Genomic DNA, 12980 nt, shown 5'->3' with positions numbered 1-12980 from the left:
TCTTTGTGTTCTCGCGATACTTCACGGGAACTCGTACTGTTATGGCAGCTGGAGACGAAAACGCTAATCCTGATTCCGCTACAGTTTGGGACAGAAACAGTCTCGCAAATGATTCGTTTCAAGACAGTTTCCAAACAAGGGTGTTTAAAATAATTGTCATCGGGGACTCGAATGTTGGAAAAACGTGTTTAACCTACAGGTTCTGTGAAGCTAAGTTCCTTAAAAACCCAGAAGCCACAATCGGAGTTGACTTCAGAGAAAAGACCCTGGAGCTGAATGGAGAAAATATCAAGGTAAGAAAGACAGTTATATCGTGTGGTGTTTGTCCACACAACATGTTCTAAAAGACACTTTTTTTTAAACCGTTATTCTGCGGTTACTGTGTTATAACATCGTTATTACAACGTTATTACTGCTCAGTCGTGGTGTCTTTTACAGAATGTTCTTGACGTTACTGTGTGTTTACCTCAGAGTTTAACAATAACACGTTATTTAACACGCCTTAATCAACTCCACTTATCTTACAGAGAATATAAAACTGGGTGTTTTGGGCCCTGGAGATCATATTGTACATTGTTAAAGGTTTTCTGGCTAGTAGAAATAATTAAATTCAAATTCATTTATTTGTATAGCGCTCTTAACAATGGACATTGTTTCAAAGCAGCTTTACAGAACATAAACATAAAACAAAAGGTTATTATGAAGATTAATATAATACAAAAATTCAAGATTAATATTAGATATATTTAAATGTGTTTGTATTTATCACCAATGAGCAAGTCTGAGGTGACTCGGGTGACTGTAGGGAGGAAAAACTCCCTTAGATGGTAAAGGAAGAAACCTTGCAGGAACCAAAGGACTCAAAGGGGAACCTCATCCTCATGTGGGTGACACCGGAGGGTGTGATTGTAAATACACAGTCTGACAAATGTTGTATTTGTATTTGAGGAGATTGTTGACAAGACCGCATGGAGTTAGATCTCCTCTTTAGTATAGCAGAGTCTAACTGGAGCTGGTAAATCTCTAGATGACTCAGGATTCTCACAGATTTGGCCGCATTTTATTGGAGGTCCAACATCTTCGTCGCAAGGAAGACAGTCGGAGCTGGTACAATTTATGGATGCCTCGGGACGGGTAGAAAGAGAGAAGCAGTGGAGAGAAATTAACATAGCTGCTGTTCAGAATATTAGCAAGCACTAGATGATAATGTGCAAATAACCTAGAATATATGTTGAACATGTTAAACATGATTATATTCAAATATCTAATCATTTGAGTGTATTTTATGGCTGGGAAACCTCATTTTAAAAGTTATTTAACTATCTGCTTTACACACCCTGACAAAAGTCTTGTGACCTATCCTAGTTGTAGGAACAAATAATAACTTGACTTCTAGTTGATCATTTGGAATCAGAAGTGGCTTATATGAAAGGCAAAGGCCTCTAGATTAAGCTGATTTTACTAAAATAAAATCTTAATAAAATCAAAATAAAATGCCTTGATTTTAACTATTTAATTAGGACAGAAAGGTCAGACTTTACTTAGACAAAAGTCTCGTCACATCTTTGAAGGATTCAACCAATCACAGATTAGAGCGTCACCTGTGAGAAATACTGTAATTAACACAGTCCCAGTCGTGTAGAAGAAGAACCCCAGCACACCCAACCTTCATTTGAAATGCATCCTGGCCTCTGACAGCATGTCAGAGATTCAACCACAGACCAAAGTGCTGATCATCAAGAGCCTGAAGACCAAGTCTCCTGCTGAGGTGGCAGACATCTTTAATGTATCTAAACGTCAAATGGAGAGGATAAGAAAAAGATTGGAAGAAACCAGTGAAGTTCATGACAGGCCCAGGTCAGGCAGACCCCGTAAGACAACTTTTCTGCAGCAGAGCTACATAACAACTGGTCACCAGAAAACAGCATTAAATAGAAGCCAACTAAAAATCATATTGCATTTGCCAAAGCCCACAGCCTGCAGGAAGGATGGACTGTGGAAAAGTGGAAGAAGTTTGATTTTTCCGATGAATCATCTATTGAACAGCGTCCCAGTCATCGCAAATACTGCAGAAGACCTCTTGGAACCCGCATGGACCCAAGATTCACACAGAAAACAGTCAAGTTTGGTGGAGGAAAAATCAGGGCGTGCGAGAGGTCTGCAGAGTGGATGGCAACATCAAAAGCCTGAGGTATGAAGACATTTTTGCTGCCCATTACATACCACAGGAGAGGGCAAATTCTTCAGCAGGATGGCGCTCCTTCTCATACTTCAGCCTCCACATCAAAGTTCCTGAAAACAAAGAAGGTCAAAGTGCCCCTTTTCCACCGAGGCAGTTCGAGTGCTGGTTCGGAGCCAGAGCCTAATTTAGAACCAGTTCTTTCTGTTTCGACCGCCAAAGCACCGGCTCCGAACCAGGAAAAGTGGTTCTTAAGTAGCACCAAAACGTTGCTGGTCTAGACTTAAGAACCGCTTGGGGCGGGGCTACTGTTAGCGCATTTGATAATGTACCTTATGTATACTAATGTTTAATACACTTTTACTTTACCACGATATGATACATTATCAGCACAAATGATATTAGATAGCTACATGCTAAGGCTAACGTTTTTTTGTGTTAACGATAAAATAACATTATGTACTTTATCGATTACAACCTCCGTTTATACAGATTACCCATGCGTTTGGATGCCAATGTAGGTTCGCAAAGCCATGAGCATTAACAGGAAAGCAACATCCGCCATTGTTGTTGTGTTTGTGTTTGCCGCTGCTGCGCTAACGTTGCTGGGACACGTGACACGTCACACTCGGCGCTGTGATGGCTCTCTAGCCGGTGGAAAGGCAAACTGGTTCTTAGAAGTTTCGCCAGTGGAACCAACTTTGAACCAGAACTAGTGCTAGCTCTGAACCAGCACCTGGTTCTTTCCGGGGGAAAAGAGGCAGGGTGTGCCAGGATTGGCCAACCCAGTCACCAGGCATGAACATTATTGAGCATGTCTGGGGTAAGATGAAGGAGGAGGCATTAAAGATGAAACTAAAGAATCCTGTTGAACTCTGGGAGTCCTGCAACAATGCTTTCTTTGCCATTCCAGATGACTTTATTGATGTTATTTGAGTCATTGCCAAGAAGAATGGATGCAGTCCTCCAAGCTCATGGGAGTCATATTAATATTAATTATTTTTCCACTGCACCATGACTTTGTGTTCTGTACTGTACACTGTTTCTGTTAAGTGACAAGACTTTTGTCTAAGTAAAGTCTGACCTTTCTGTCCTAATTAAATAATTAAAAATCAAGGCATGATAAGATTTTATTTTGGTAAAAAAAAAAAAAAAGAAGCTTAATCTAGAGGCCTTTGCCTTTCATATAAGCCACCTCTGATTCCAAATGATAGACTAGAAGTCAAGTTATTATTTGTTGTTCCTACATCTTTTGTTGACAAGACTTTTGTCAGAGTTTATAGCAGACTACAGTCATTTAATAGACTCGTGTGTAAATGTAATCGGTATAGAAGAATGCAAATGCCTGACATTCTAGAACAAATGAAGCACATACATTTTTTATTTCACTCAGTCATGTAAGTTTATGAGCTTTTAATGAACCTCCTTCATAGAAATGTATGTTAGTTATCGAACTTCAGTAGTGACAGACAGTTTAAAAATTCCTTTGCCCTCATTACAAAGAAAAGCAAAGATACTTTGGAGTCTTCCTGCAGCAGCATTACATTTATGTCAATCACGTGACGGCAACACAGTGCATAAAATCACACGGATACAGGTCGATACTTCAGTGTACATTCAGATCAAACCTCACAGAGGGGAAAATGCACTCTAAAATAATTTAGACATGACATGGATGTCAGTACCAGATGGACTGGTTTATTTCAGAACCTGCTCATATACTAGGAATTTCACAGAACATTCTCTATCAACACTCTGCACAGAATTGTGTGGGGCGAAAAACATTAGACAACTGAATGGTTTTCAGCACATGTAGGTATACAGGTGATCCTGGAAAGTGGATGATGAGTGTACTTATGCACCGTACTTCATACTACACACTTAATAAACAGCATATATCAATATTTAAAATCGATGGCATAGCAATACTTGGTAACTAAACTCTGTTGGCTTTGTATACAGGAGCAGGACTGGGAGGTGGGTTCAAGAAGTGAAAAAATCTTTCTTTACCACTAGTTTTAGTCTTGACTAATGTATGTTTAACAGTAGGCCCCAGTTTCCCCAACGCATTGTGTTGTCATTAAAATCATCACAACTAGTTGGAATGAAGGTCATGCTACCGTTTAACAGTAAGTTTGAGGTGTGATTATTTTAGGAATCTGATTCAAACAGTATGTTTGCTTTTAGTTGCAGATTTGGGATACAGCAGGACAGGAGCGATTCAGAAAGAGTATGGTGGATCATTACTACCGCAGCGTTCACGCTGTGATCTTTGTTTATGATGTAAGCAACCTGGCATCCTTCGAAAGTCTGCCCGAGTGGATTGAGGAGTGTAGGCGGCACTCAGTTCCACTGAACGTGCCCCACATCTTAGTGGGGAACAAATGTGACTTAGGAAGAGGAGAGGTTCCCACCTCACTGGCTCAGCGGCTAGCTGATAGCTATAATTTCCCCCTCTTTGAGACGTCTGCCAAGGACCCTGCTGAGAAGGAGCATGTGGACGCCATTTTCCTCACCCTGGCCCACAAGCTGAAGAATCACAAGCCTCTGAGGCTGAAACAACTAAGTGGAAGCATTGCAACACCTCTGACCAGTGAGCAGGAAGAGAAGAAGCTCTGTTACTGCTGAAAGACTGTGGCCTTGTATAACCCAGTTCAAATGATGATGATATGGAAAAATGGTCATGCTAGATTTTGAAAGTTTTGCTGTTCTTCAATGGAATGGAAAGGGCTTGCATTATTAACTATGTGTAATTATCAAAGAGAAGCCAGTATTAGTGCTTACCAATAAATCAGTACAGTGATTAAGAGGAACAACATGGCAGTATTAATGAAGCAAACAACTGCAAAAGGTTTGCTAAAGAAAATGATCAAATACTTACATTTGAGTTATATTAAAAATGCCTTCGATGAAGAAAACATACTGTCAAGCATATCACTTATTGTTAATATTTCACATATCCATGCTAAGCAAACTTGAGTTGCTGTGTGTGAAAATGTTGCATTTGTGTTCATGTTTGTTGTCACTTAATGTTGTGAAAATTTATCTGAGCCATAATTCAGCAATTTTAAAGTGATATTTCAGGAGATCAAATGGGAACCAACTGAGTGTGTTAATTATTTGTTGATAACACACTATATATTACAGATATTTGAACACTTCATAATTCATCCCTATTTATAAATAATCACTATTTTACATGAATGAGCTGCATCTGTTCAATGGTACTTAAGAAAATTTGCTCTGATTATCTTGCATGATTGAAACCATGCTAACTATGGATTTTTGATTAATTACACTATTTCATAGAGTTAAACTGATGTCAGTCAACACTATATAGTGAAATTTAGTAGATTGATCACAGTTGTATCAGTGAATAATACCAGCTTGCTGGTTTTATACAGTAGTTTAGAATGAAGAATGCCATTAAAATATTCTCAAAGCTTGCTCTTTACATGGATTATACTCACAGCACAGCTTGATTAATGAACTAATCCCTCCCACCATGCGAATTAAAAAAACAGACTCTTAGTTTAAAATTGCCTTATAGAATTGAAAGATTAAAAAAAAGAGCTAGTTTCTGTTCCACTAGGGGCAAAAATGAGCAATAACCTCAGAGACAAAAGTTACTGTCTTCCCAGATGTTTTTTCCACCCACATTTGTTCTGAGCTGTGTGAACCAAAATTTTTATTCATTCTTTAAAAGTCCATCTTGACCAATTTTTACCTTCTCGCCTTAATCCTGAACAGCTGATAAGGAACTGTTTTTGTGTTATAAGCTTGTAATTGGTTGTGTTTGAAGAATGTGATGTTTCTGTGAATCGTTATTGATTGTTCACACTGAGATATAAGGCACTTTGGATGCAAATATGAACCTTAAAGGCAGCACGATTGGATCTGAACGTTAAGGTTTGTAATGTGACTGCACACTTAGTCTTCTCTTAAGTTAGTAATTTCCTAAAATGATGCCTCTGTTGCTGCTGATGTCATTTCATATGACTGTAACTACACAACAAACTTGTTTAAATCATTTATTTAAATGGTTATAAAATCATCAGCACAAGGTCTATTAGTTCATGTGAACGCATGGTGTTATTTGAGAAAAAAAAATACATGATTCTGAATCCTGAGTGCGAAAGCTTCTGTAATTCAATGAAAATAATCCGTTTTTGTTTTTGTCATTTTAGGATGTTTTTAGTAATATAAACAAAATGCTCTGTTTTGTATAACCCATGGTTTTTTGTTGTGATTTATGCAATAAAACAGACTTAAATGCTTTAGTCAATACATAAAATAAATTAAATATATATAGTTTCCTGTTTATTTTGCTATTTCTTTTGATGACAATTGGGCATGAATATTATTATGTGTTATGTATCATATTCTTATGAATAATAAATACAAACATTGCATTACAATGGCTGTAGAAATAATGTCACAGCATTCAATTAACAATGTCTGAATACATGTATATAGGAATTTGTTGAAGATTAGAAATTCTGTGTAAACATGTTCTAAAATATATATATATATATTTTAGAACATGTTTACACAGAATTTCTAATCTTCAACAAATTATAATTATGTAATTATATATATATATATACATATATATACATATATAATACATATTAAAACATATTATAATAAACAATTATTATGGAAATAAATTTGCACAACATCTAATCCCCTCCTAGTGTTGGAACACAAGGTTGTAGTTGCTGTACACTGAAGATATTTCAACTAAAGTTGAATATGACATAATAGATTAGAGTTTCACTTTTCATTTTCTGATATTTACAGTTAAATGTGCAGATCAACACAGACACGTACATTAGACAACCAATTCAGTTTATTAAAAAGCTGCTTACGTTCGTCCATGCAAGTACTAAAACCAGCGTGTAATTTTTGATCTTGACCACCAGGTGTCGCTACAAACTCAACATTTACAACAAACATCTCACATCTTTGGAGCGGTTTTACTAAAGTTTTATTAATGCTTTTCACAGAGTGTTATGCAAAATCGACCACATCTCTGCATGTGTTGTGTTGGTGAATTTTACAGATCTGTATTTAAAAAGGTAACTGTATATAGTCTACAGCAGCAGTTCTCAAATGATTTGTTCTTGTTACAATTGAGGGCATCAGGTGTTGACATGAAGAATAAAAAGCTTTATGGCTGAAATAGACAGGCTATATAAACATACTATGGATGACTAAATCAGAGAAACATTTACTGAAAAAAACTGTGTTGTAAAGTTGCATGTTTAGCCTTTAGGTGTCCCTCAGAGGGACAGCAGAAGAAGGTGAAGGTGCTAAACATAGAGTGGGTGATGAAAATGGGAAATGATTCAAGTACACTAATGGTATAAGCATGGTTAAAAATAAATAGGAAATGTGTTAAAGTCATGTGCTTCTGCTGTTTACAAACACATGGTTTAACAGGGATGACGCCAATCGGTGTAACTGAGTCGGAAAGCTAAAAAAAGCATGGCGACCGATAGCAGTTTAATAGTAAGTTCTAAATGCTAGGGTGTGTGTCGCTCATTAGTACAGCAGAAGCCTATGCAGCATGGCACGTAGCCACGAGCGCTGCTGCGCTGACTCCGCCCCCGGACACGCCCCCTGGAGCAGACGGGGAATATTTAAAAGCAAAGTCGCGCTCCTCAGTCATGAGAGAGAGAGAGAGAGAGAGAGAGAGAGAGAGAGAGAGAGAGAGAGAGAGAGAACGAACACGAGCCTTTACACACTTTCGGAATAATTTAGGCTTGTGCTGGGATACGACACCGGAATGAAGTCACCAAAGTGTCAGAGTAAGTGTAAGTTCTCCTTCATGCTTCAGAAACAGCTAGTTTACCTGTACAGGTAAATCCTGAGGGTTTGTGTTTGTGTCATACTGCAGAATGTCACGTTTAAAATTCCACTCTTTCAGGCTTCCCTGAGGGTGACGACGACCTGAACGCGGTGCTGTGCGAGTTCGACGCGGTCATTGAGGATTTCACGTCGCCTTTAGAGAAGAGACATTTCCGATATGACGAACACTTAAAGACTATGAAGAGGCGGAGCAGCGCGAGCGTCAGCGACAGCGGCATCAGCGACTCAGACAGTGAGTGTGTGTGTGTGTGTGTGTGTGTGTGTGTGTGTGTGTGTGTGTGTGTGTGTGTGTGTGTGTGTGTGTGTGAGAGAGTGAGAGAGAGAGAGAGAGAGAGAGAGAGAGAGAGAGAGAGCTGGGAGCTCACATTTAATAATAACTATATTCAATATGATTGCGATCACTAATACTACACGAAGGACATCCGGATCATGTCATGTGTCTAATAGTAGTAACCTCTTAAAGTCACGTGCTTTTTAAAGCCTCAAACTTGCATCTGTATGTATGGTTATGAACTCTGGCACTAAACTGTAAAGGCACATGACATGACAAGGCTGCATCTGAAGATTTCTGAAACCTGACAGGGTTAATTGTCAGTGCTGATGTTGGGGTTTCTGATACATGGAAAGTAATGTGCAATGTAAGGAGCCATAAAACAAAGTATTTATTTAATGCATAACCTTACAAAAAAGACAAAGTGTATCTAGGACAACACTTTATAATGTTTCTCTACAGTGGCATTTATTGTCTAGAACATTCCTAACATGGGTTTTAAATGTGTCAAACATAGATACTGACTAAACTCCAGCCGTTGATATTTAGTATTTTCCGTTTATGAATCCTTACAGAGTCATTAAGTGCTTAGTAACATTGAACTGGAGGGAGGTCACTCTAGATAAAAGCATTTACCAAATGAATTTAACTACAGCTAAAGAGTCTTCTATAGCTTCATAACCAAATAGGTTCTACAATAAATATGCACACATTTCTGAGCCACATTCCTTCATGTAAATTAATGCATATTATTTGCATTGAATAACTTTTCATCACATTACATCCTTGAAAATGTAGTCAAATTTTGTGACTGGCCAAAATATCTCTAGGCAAAATCAAAGCCATCATTATGTCACTGTCAGTTCTTCACTACACAGCATGGAATGCAGGTGATCTGTGCTTCTGTGGTACTTCTGCTTCTGTTTTAAAGCTGTGGTGCGAATGAGAGAGAAAACACAGGACTCGGTGGAGCCTAACACACAGGATCAAAACCAAACGCATCGCACACTTCCTGTAGCAACATGCCTGTGTGTGCACTCTGAGCGGGGATAAGAATAGATAAATATGAAGTTACGGGAGTGCTGTTTCTCACACTGAAAAGACCTTGCTCACTGGGGCCTTTGACTTTCAGTTATCTTGCATGTGGTTGGGATTCTAAAATGTGATGCACAGGAAGGAATTGCAGTCGAATGTTTTTGGTCACTCTCATGTTCTCTGTCTCTCTGGAACAGGTGCAGAGTCTCTCAACAGAAACAGCTTCAGCTTTAGTGACGAGAGGCTCAACTCTCCCGTGTTCTTGCCTTCACCAACCAGCCCTTCAGTATCATCACCCAAACGTGAGTGCCTAAATGTTTACATTTGTCCAGTGTTTCTGATTCAGACCGACTTTATGAATAAATAGAGCAAGTAAATTGTCATTTTTATTTAGTCTCAATTTAAGAACAGGTGATATATAAACGCCTATTATATTTTGACTCATTCGATGATATGCTCATTACAGCAAAACTTGGTGACACAAAGGAACTGGAAGATTTCATCGCTGACCTTGATAAGACATTAGCAAGTAAGTGATTCAATGCTAAATGAGGGCGTGATCTATGAAACTATACATACGTCACTGAATCAGTGGAGCTCTGTTGTTTTTGAAGGTGACGTCTCAGAGATGAAACGTGTGTTTAATATACGGAATGAACACTGTAAATTTCAGTAAGGGGAAAGGCTTCATGGAAAGGCTTTGCACTGTTACACTGTACATGTTGTTTTGTTTCGCCGCTCGTAACTGAACGGCACAGTTACAGAATGATAGACAGTTGAGGTTTTGTAAGACCACAATCCTCACAAGCATGATTGTTTATTCAAAGCAAACCTCGAAACCTAAGAAAAACCTTTACAGCTAATAACCATTGGAGCTTCACTAACTGTGGCCTCTGTGTACTTTCTTCTCTAGGCATGTGACCTGAAAGAGCAAGCAGTCACGGGCACCAACACCATGATGACAACATCTCTCTGTTACATTCGTAAACACCTACACTATAAGGACTCATTGTGCTTCCTCTGGAAGACTTGATCTGGAAGATTATTTAAATGGCTTTTTATAGAAATTATTATTTGTAAGAATTTGTAATAATGTAGAGCTGGTTAATGTAAATTTTATCAGTCTTTTGTGAATATATATTTTTGTATTTTTATGTAAATAGTAATTGTTTCAAAGTCTATCCCTTTGTTATAAGAAGCTTTTGCATTTAAGATATTGCGTTATTAATTAAGCTTAACAGAAATGCACACTTAATTCAAAACTGGAAAGCATCATTAAGTGTACTTAATATGACTACCTGAAATTAAAATGAAAAACTGTGACTTTTAAGTGTGTCCTTGTGCGTTGTTCTGTTTTTCTTCAGTTTTCGCTGATCAGAACACCCCCCCCCCAAGCAAAATTTCAGATAGTTGCTCATGTAAAAATTGATGCTGTATATACAATATTGGAGTTTGTTGAGTAGAGCTGTTCTGAGTCATTCAGTGCAGTTAATTAAATTAGCCATGGACTGTAGGCAGTCTGTAGATGGTTTACCACACAGGAGGGGTCTCAGCTTGTGAGCAGTTGTCCTGCAGAACCTTCGACAGCTGGACACCAACTCAGTGCTTTAAGACAGTCTATAGGCAGAAGAGCTGGTGATTCCTGTAAAATCACACAATAATTTTGACACATAAACCCCATGATACCTAAAGGGAAACATCAACTTCTGCTTTGTCTATTACAAGAAATGAGATTTACTAATAAGTAAAAGAGTTAAAAAGCAGAACAAGACAGGTATTGTTATTTATGAATCAGTGCATAACCCTAGCACAGTCCAGATGAACTTTTATTTGCTGTGTTTATCATATCTAAAGCAGAACTGGATTTTTTTATTTTACATAAAAAAATTTGACATAAACCGCAAGCTCTATTATAGCAGGTGTCAGTCACTGTGGACCAGGGAGTAGCCAGTGTGTTTGTGCTACTGGCCTGAAGCGACCCAGTGTCAAATATACTGACATAACAGATTAATGTTCCTGAGCTGGAGTCTGTCATTTTTAAAAACTGAATTCCCACTTGGCAGCAGCATGCACCGTTTTGGCAGCACTGTCCGTGTGAGTTTGGCAGACAGCAGAGAGCCAGTGGTCTGGAAGTGTGGGAAAGTGCAAATAGCAGGTGACAACTGTGTCTCCAACCCTGTGGGAGTGAGGAACACAGGAGGAGGGCATCACCATCCAACTCAATATCACAGCGAGAAGCATGGCTGTACTCCAGTGGGCAAAACAAAGTTACATAATACATCATGGCATAACAGGATATTTGCCTCCCTATTCCATGTCCCTTCACAATGTACATAAATAGACTGTTGGCATAAAAAGTGATTTGACTTGCAGTAGGAATTCAAAAAGGAAATGTACATAAAGCACTCAGGCCCAAAACAAAATAGGTAAAGTTTCATCTGTTTATACAGTATATAAAAAGTATAAGATTCTATGACAAGAAAGAAAAAAGTTTATAGGAGCTCATGTTCATTTGAGTTAAAATAAGAAATATTGCCTTGTGACAACAACTGAGGGGGAAATGAGTTATAGTTTAAATTAATGAACCTTACAACCTTTAATGCTCATCTTCTGGCCAGATTTCACCTTTGAAAGCAATAATTGGAAAATAAATACAATAGGAGTTGACAAGCGATCAGTAAAACGTGGCCAGATTGTTCATGCATATAGCTTGCAGGTAGAGAGCTGCTGTGGGCAATTCAGCAAATTGGCCTCTATACATCATGCTCATGAAAAGCATTTTCATTTTTCTTTTCTGTCAACGATTAGGTTCCCCAAGCTCAGTGGATGACAAAATAAAAAAGCGTACAAACAGAACACATTTGTAAAAGATAATTGTACAAAGAAATTGTAATTGTCACATCTCCATGGGTTATCCTCTCAATAAATTCAATTTCAATTCACATTTGACATAAAAGATATAAGTAGATGTTATAACATTCATAAACAATTTGCTATTAACAGCTTAGAGTGTTGTAATACAGTCATGTCTGTTCTATCAGAAGGCTCAAGAAAGCAGTAGTTCTGCATCAGCAGCTCCTTCACTGACCATTCCCCAAGTGTAGCTACCAAAACCAAGGCCCCGGGACCTAAGGCCAAGCTAAGCAGCCCAGGATTTCAGCCCCGTTAAGTCAGTCAGGATATTTAGCTTGGAAGAATGTATCTTCTTTTTATGCTTCTTTATAAAATGTGGTGTTTGGCTTAACACAGCGATGTAGAATGTTCTCATTTCCCACAAATGATGAAAGACCAATGTTAAAGCAATCATTTCTACGAGTCCCAGTCTGGGGGAGGGGAAGAAAGAATCGCTTGACTCAGTGGGAGAATCGAACAAATACAGTGGGATATAAATGAACTCAGTAGTTTGCTCTAATAATAAAGAGTTAACCTTGATGTTGAAGTGACAGTGGACTTCTGAGATAGTAAACACAGCCAAAGTATGCACTTAAATATAGAATAGTGGAAAATCCAAGGAAAGCACATTCATCTCTCATACAGTCTCGGTATTGTCTCTGTCCTTCCTCTGAACTCTGTATCATCAGCTACCTTTCACCCACACACACAGAAAAGGAGGCTTGTGTC

General features: G+C 38.3%; 2 protein-coding genes across 3 annotated transcripts; both read left to right on the top strand.

Annotated features, from left to right (window-relative positions):
* Position 1: 1 nt before the first annotated feature.
* On the top strand, positions 2–6551 carry zgc:101559 (Ras-related protein Rab-33B-like). Its single transcript, XM_027164693.2, has 2 exons — positions 2–293; positions 4367–6551. Exons 1-2 carry the CDS (start codon positions 42–44, stop codon positions 4805–4807), a joined length of 693 nt encoding a protein of 230 aa, XP_027020494.1. The 5' UTR covers positions 2–41; the 3' UTR covers positions 4808–6551.
* A 1276-nt stretch (positions 6552–7827) lies between these two features.
* On the top strand, positions 7828–10689 carry rgcc (regulator of cell cycle). 2 transcript variants are annotated; one of them, XM_027164094.2, is made up of 5 exons: positions 7828–7992; positions 8112–8285; positions 9557–9661; positions 9826–9888; positions 10273–10689. In XM_027164094.2, the coding sequence occupies exons 1-5, from the start codon at positions 7971–7973 to the stop codon at positions 10278–10280; spliced, it is 372 nt and encodes a 123-aa protein (XP_027019895.1). In that variant the 5' UTR covers positions 7828–7970; the 3' UTR covers positions 10281–10689. The 2 variants fall into 2 exon arrangements, with proteins under 2 accessions (XP_027019895.1, XP_027019894.1); XM_027164093.2 differs by having other exon boundaries at positions 7839–7998.
* Positions 10690–12980: the final 2291 nt, after the last annotated feature.

This window comes from Tachysurus fulvidraco, chromosome 6 (assembly GCF_022655615.1).
Source record: "Tachysurus fulvidraco isolate hzauxx_2018 chromosome 6, HZAU_PFXX_2.0, whole genome shotgun sequence".
In the NCBI taxonomy this organism is placed as follows: domain Eukaryota; kingdom Metazoa; phylum Chordata; class Actinopteri; order Siluriformes; family Bagridae; genus Tachysurus; species Tachysurus fulvidraco.
The sequence above is the reverse complement of the archived record's forward strand: the minus strand, read 5'-3'. Positions and strand labels throughout refer to the sequence as shown.